Source organism: Eimeria tenella, genomic scaffold (genome assembly GCF_000499545.2).
Source record: "Eimeria tenella Houghton genomic scaffold, Eth_scaff48, whole genome shotgun sequence".
NCBI lineage: Eukaryota > Apicomplexa > Conoidasida > Eucoccidiorida > Eimeriidae > Eimeria > Eimeria tenella.
Window position 1 is genome coordinate 251447 of NW_013543388.1, and position 5580 is coordinate 257026.

General features: G+C 55.5%; 3 protein-coding genes across 3 annotated transcripts in view; 2 read left to right on the top strand and 1 right to left on the bottom strand.

Moving 5' to 3' along the window:
- The window catches only part of ETH_00001470 (uncharacterized protein), a gene marked incomplete at both ends in the record, with an annotated part of 6923 nt that extends 5727 nt beyond the window's left edge, over nt 1-1196 (bottom strand). Inside the window, 3 exons of the mRNA XM_013377228.1 lie at nt 115-283; nt 626-844; nt 1092-1196. Of these exons, the coding sequence (XP_013232682.1) occupies nt 115-283; nt 626-844; nt 1092-1196 (493 nt within the window). The remainder of the gene's footprint in view (nt 1-114; nt 284-625; nt 845-1091) is intronic.
- A 2465-nt stretch (nt 1197-3661) lies between these two features.
- ETH_00001475 (uncharacterized protein) lies at nt 3662-4015 on the top strand (the record flags this gene model as incomplete). The annotated part of the gene is made up of 1 exon (XM_013377229.1): nt 3662-4015. The coding sequence occupies one exon, from the start codon at nt 3662-3664 to the stop codon at nt 4013-4015; it is 354 nt and encodes a 117-aa protein (XP_013232683.1).
- Nucleotides 4016-4252: 237 nt separating this feature from the next.
- Nucleotides 4253-5209, top strand: ETH_00001480 (uncharacterized protein; the record flags this gene model as incomplete). Its single annotated transcript, XM_013377230.1, has 1 exon — nt 4253-5209. One exon carries the CDS (start codon nt 4253-4255, stop codon nt 5207-5209), a length of 957 nt encoding a protein of 318 aa, XP_013232684.1.
- Nucleotides 5210-5580: the final 371 nt, after the last annotated feature.

A 5580-nucleotide genomic window follows, 5' to 3' on the forward strand; every position in this document is an offset into this window, starting at 1 on the left:
CCACAAGGGGGCCCCTGTTGGGGGCCCGGGACACGGCGCAGAGAGCGCTGCTGCTGCAGCCGCGCTGCTGCTGCAGCAGCAGCAGCAGCAGCTGCTGCTGCTGCTGCTATTCACTGTCAGATGATGCTGCTGCCTGCTGCTTGGCCTCTGAGTCCCTCAAAAGAAAGCCCCAGTCGCTGCTTTCTATTTCTGCTGCTGAAGGGGAAAGAGCCAAAAGGGCCCTGAGGGCCCCCCGCCGCTGCTGCAGCAAACGGCTGCGGCGCTGCTGCAGGCGCTCGCGGCGCTGCAGCAGCAGCAGCAGCGGCAGACACAAAAGAGACATATGAGACAAGGACACAAAAAAATGAAACAAGGGAAAAGGTAACAGGGGAAGTGGAAAAGGTAAAAAAAGAAAGAAAAAACGGAAATAAAGAATGCCGAGATTGTTTAAAAATGATAAAAGAAACAAAAAGAATAAAAGATAAATGAAGACAAAGAGAATAAAAAGAAGACAAAGGAAGCTGCTAGGGATGGAGAGGCAATCGGGAAGCAAATGGAGCCCAAGAGCAGCAGCAGCAGCAGCAACAGCAGCACCAGCAGCAGCAACAGCAGCAGCAGGGAGAGGGGCGGCAGTAATGGAACACACCTGAAAAAGAAAAGAGCAAATCTGCTCAGAGTCAACAGCAACAAAAGCCTCCCCAAATAAATACCAGTCCTCCGTCAGCGCGCAAGTCTCTGCCATCCTGCTGCTGCTGCTGCTGCTGCTGCTGCTGCTGCTGGGGAGCGCACGGCCGGCTTCGCCCCTTCTGTAGGCCCCCAGGGCCTCCCGCAGCTTCTCCAGCTGCTCCCCGACAGCAACCAGCAGCTGCAGCGAACACAAACCCTGAACCCTAAACCCTAGCGTCCCGAAGAACCCTAAAATGTAAACCCCAAACCCTAAACCCTAGACTGTAGAGGAAATTCTGAACACTGAACCGCCCACCCAGTCTGCTCTTAACTCTGCTAGAGGGGCAGCAAGCCACAAACCTTAAACCCTGCCATGGCCCGAAACCCTAGCTCTAGCCCTAAACCCTAAACCCTAGCCCTAACCCTAAACCCTAGCTAAACCCCACCTTGTTTAGAAATAAAACCTTTTCTGCAGCAATGTTTAGCTGCAGAAGACGCTGGGCGTGGGGCGACGCGCAGCTGGTGAGATCCCCAGGCAAGAATGAAGCCATTGTGAAGCGGGGCTGCAGCTAGGGTTTAGGGTTTAGGGTTTAGGGTTTCGGATTAAGGGTTTAGGGAATATCCCTTGAAAACTGAAGGCGGCAGATACCAAGGAAAGATGAAAAGGAGAAGAGCAACAGAACGCTACCGCCGAGCGCCCAGCCCCTACGTACATTTAGAGTTTAGGGTTTAGGGTTTAGGGTCTAGGTCTGTATTTCGAAGCCGAAAAAGAGGTTTTGTTTTCCATTTCTGCGCAATATAGCAAACACCTTCAGCTGTACATACACTCCGGAGCCCTCAAGGGGCCCCTACTGGGGGCCCCACTGGGGCCTTCAGGGGGGGCGCCCAGGGTCCCCCCGAGTGACCCCCTATGCTTGTTGCAATGTGAGAGAGAAACTCTGAATAAACCCTTTTATGCAAAAATGTGCTGCTTTTTATTGACACCAGAAACCCTAAACCCTAAACCCTAAACACTAAAGCTGCAGCCCTAAACCCTAAACACTAAAGCTGCAGCGTAAACCGTCGGCTGCATCCTCAGCAGCGGCGAGCGACTAGGGTTGTAGGCATAGAAGCTCCTGCCTCCTGGATCTTTGTTGGCTAAATTTAGAGTTTAGGGTTTAGGGTTTGGGGTTTAGGGTTTTAGGGCTTGGGGTTTTGGGGTCGTGGCTCGAGCTGCACAGCAGGCCCTTCTGCTGTTGGGGGCGGTCAGCATAAACCCTAAACCCTAAACCCTCATTTGCGCTCATCTACTGTGCAGCTGGGCCTTCAGCTAGCTGCAGCGCTAGTTAGCTGTGGAGCTAGCTATTTGCCTAACTGGGGACTGAGCCCCTTGCTAGCTACCCAGCTAGCTGGCTAGCTGGCTAGCCAGCTACCTCGCTATATGGCTAGCTAGCTAGCTGGCTAGCTAGCTAGCTGCTTAGCAGGTTAGCTAGGTAGCTAGCTAGCTAGCTAGCTGCTAGCTGGAAATAGCCGAACACCTCATGCCCTTTGTGCATGCATTGGCTTGCGGCACTTCTGCTGCTGCAAACAGCAGCAGAAACTGCTGCGGCGTTTTGAGGGTTTAGGGACTGCCCTCAGCAACTGAAAGAGGAGGGTTTAGGGTTTGGCCCAACAAAGACTAAGCAAGGGTTTAGGGTTTGGCCTCGACAGCTGAAGCCGAGGGTTTGGGGTTTAGCTCTCTCAGGCTTTGGGGTTTAGCCCACTTGCTGAAGGTCCCTAGCTTTCTAGTTTGTGTAAATTGTGAAAATAAAAAGCAATTTAAATTTGAAAATGCTTTTATAATAGACAAATACATTTTATATTCATCAAAAGATAAGTAAGTCTAAAGACATGCAGCAGCAGTGTCTGCTGCAGCAGCTGCTGCTGCAGCAGCTTCTCAAGCTTTAGCTGCTGCTGCAGCTAAATAGGAGGCCAAAGACGAATGGAAACGGGGAACTGACAGAATTGAAGCCAGTTCAACATACAGCAAAAGCAGCAGCAGCAGCAGCAGCAGTGGCAGCAGCAGGTGCTGCTGCTCTGTGTCTTGCGGTACTGGCAAGAGAAGCACAAGCAGCAACGCTGCTGCTGCTGCAACATCTTGCGGGCTTACACAGAAGAGGGGACGTTCTGGCGCTGCTTCTGCAAGCGCTGTCTGCTGCTGCTGCCACAGCAGCAAGAGCAGCAGCTGCTGCTGCTGCTGCTGCAGGAGCAGCAGCAGCTGCTGCTGCTCGCGCGACCTTGATGACTACCGCTTCGAGTTCATGCTGCTCTTGCTGATCCTACTAGTGACTGAGGCCCAAAGAAGAGACAAAAAACAAAAAGCAAAGACAAATAAATAAATGAAAAGGCAAACGAAACGCAGCAGCAGCAGCAGCAGCGGCAGCAGACGCCCCGTGGCTTACGCAGTTGAGTCTTGTCTTTGAAATAAAGACAAGTTAAAAGGAGAATAACAAAGACAAGAGGCAGTGCATGGGAAAGGCCTCCTTCTTCTGCTGCTGCGGGGGCCACTTGCTGCAGCAGCAACGGAGGAAGGCCAGCGTCGCTATTTGCTGCTGCTACAAGCGACAAGTGGTGGTGGCCCCCAGCCGAGATAGAAACGGGGGCGGACCCCACCAGCAGCAGCTGCAGCAAACAGCAGCAACAGCAGCAGCAGCAGCGGTGGCAGATCTTAACAGGGAGTAGGGACAGCTGCAGCAGGAGAAGCAGCAACGTGCAGCACACGGCAAACCCCTCCTGCTGCTGCTGCTGCTGCAGCAGGGGCAGAGGCACCGGCAAGTGTGGGGCCCAACAGGCAGTAGGAAGGGCGAAGAGAGGAAAGAATGCATTAAAGGCACAGCACATAAAAGAGGGGAAGAGCAGCAAAAGAAGAAGCAGCAAAAGACAAAAATGCAAGAAGTGCTGCAGCACCTTGCTGCCCTGCAGCGGCCACAAAGAGCCTGGGGAAGTTCGCGACAGCAAAAGGGCCCCTCTGTAGCTGCCTGGAGTTAATCCTGAGAAGATGCCGAAGCCTGCTGGCAGCAGCCGCAGCAGCAGGGTACCTGCGGGCAGCAGCAGGGGCTTCTCTGCTGCTGCTGCTGCTGCTGCTGCTGCTGCTGCTTCTGCAGCCGCTGCTGCCTGGGCTTCGGCACGCTGCGGCTCCACCGGCAGCAGTAGCAGCACTAAGGTTGCCTCTCCTGCAGCAACTGAAGACAAGTCTGTCTGCAGGCCAGCAGTAGACACGGAAAAAGTTGCTGCTGGAGGCAGCAGCAGCAAGAAATCCAGGCCTGAGGCAGACGCAGAAATGCACGAACAGCAGCAAAATGAAGAGCAGTCCCGGCTGCTGCAGCAAAAGAAAAAGCACCAGCAAAAATGAGGAGCAGCCGCGGGTGCTGCAGCAAAAGAGAAAGCAGCAGCAAAAGGAAAAGCTGCAGCGGCTGCTGCAGCAAAAATGACAGCGGCAGCAGCAGCAGCAAGTGAAAGAAAAACTGGAGAAGAGAGGCAGAAGTAATGCACTTGGCGATGAAACAAAGAGACAATTTAAATAAAAAGAGAGACCAAACGGAAAACATTGCAACAAAAGCTGCGGCGAGGAGCAAATTCGTTAAAATCGATGCCCGGCGGCGGCGAGCAGCAGCAGCAGCAAAACAGGCCGCAGCAGCAACAGCAGCAAAACAGGCCGCAGCAGCAGCAGCGGCAAAACAGGCCGCAGCAGCAGCAGCAGCAGCGAAAGAGGCCGCAGCAGCAGCAGCAGCAGCAAAACAGGCCGCAGCAGCAGCGAAACGGGCCGCAGCAGCAGCAGGTGCAGAAAAACAGACCGCAGCAGCAGCAGCAGCAGAACAGGCCGCCGCAGCAGCAGCAGCAAAACAGGCCGCAGCAGCAGCAGCAGCACACTCGCCTTCTTTGTCTTCTTTGCCCAGGACAATCTGCCTCTTGGGCGGCTGCACAGCAGCTGTCTGTACACCCCACGGGCCCTCCAACCCCACTTCATATTCCGTCCCTCCCCGAAGTCCCCGCAGCGCAAAACGGCCCCAGACGTCTACTCCACTCGTCTCCCGATCCCCACTGGAGCTTGCTGCCTGCACCGCAGCAGCAGCAGCAGCAGCAGCAGCAGCGGGCAGTGGAGAGGGTGCTGGCGTACTTGAGGGCGGAGAGCCGGGAGCTAGTGACTGGGCCTGTGTGTGGCGGCGTGGCTGCTGATGCTGCTGTTACTGCTGCTGCTGCTGCTGCTGCTGCGTCTTACGTAGACTGTGACGGCTTGGTGTGCGTCCTGCGCGCCCCCCACAATGCGGACAGTGCCTGTACAGTCGAAAGCTGTTTTCGTGGCTTTCAGGTGTACGTAGAGCTCCTGGCCCTCAGCCACTTCCAAGTCCATTTGGGGAGGAGAAAAGGCGTGGCTGCGGAGTGCAGCACGGAGTGTGTAGACACCTGGAGGCAGCAGCGGGAAGGTGGCGGTCCCGCTGGCGCTGCTGCGGCGGCGCTGCCGCTGAACCGCGCCGCTGCTGCTGCTGCTGCTGCTGCTGCTGCTTGTCGGCTCTTTCTCTGTCAGAGTCACCACGGCGCCCCCTAGTGGAGCGCCGGTCTCATTAAGAGAGACAGAAGCTATCACAGTGGCCAGTCTGAACTCAAAGACACGCAGACAGCTTCAAACCCTAAACCCTAAACCCTAAACCCTAAACCCTCGACGCTTATCGCGTGGGTACGACTGCGGGATGCCGCCGCTGCAGCGTAGCACAGGCAGCTGCAGATGCCCACTTGGTGGAAACCACGCGGAAATGTTCTTCGCCTTCGCCGCCCTTTCCTGCTGCTGCTGCTGCTGTTGCTGCTGCTGTTGCTGCTGCTGCTGTGACTTCCTTGAAGGCAAAACCCTCCCGCTGCACCCTAACCCGGATTTGGTCTCTGGGGGGCAGCGCGCTGCAGCTGAGGACAGGAGAAGCAAAT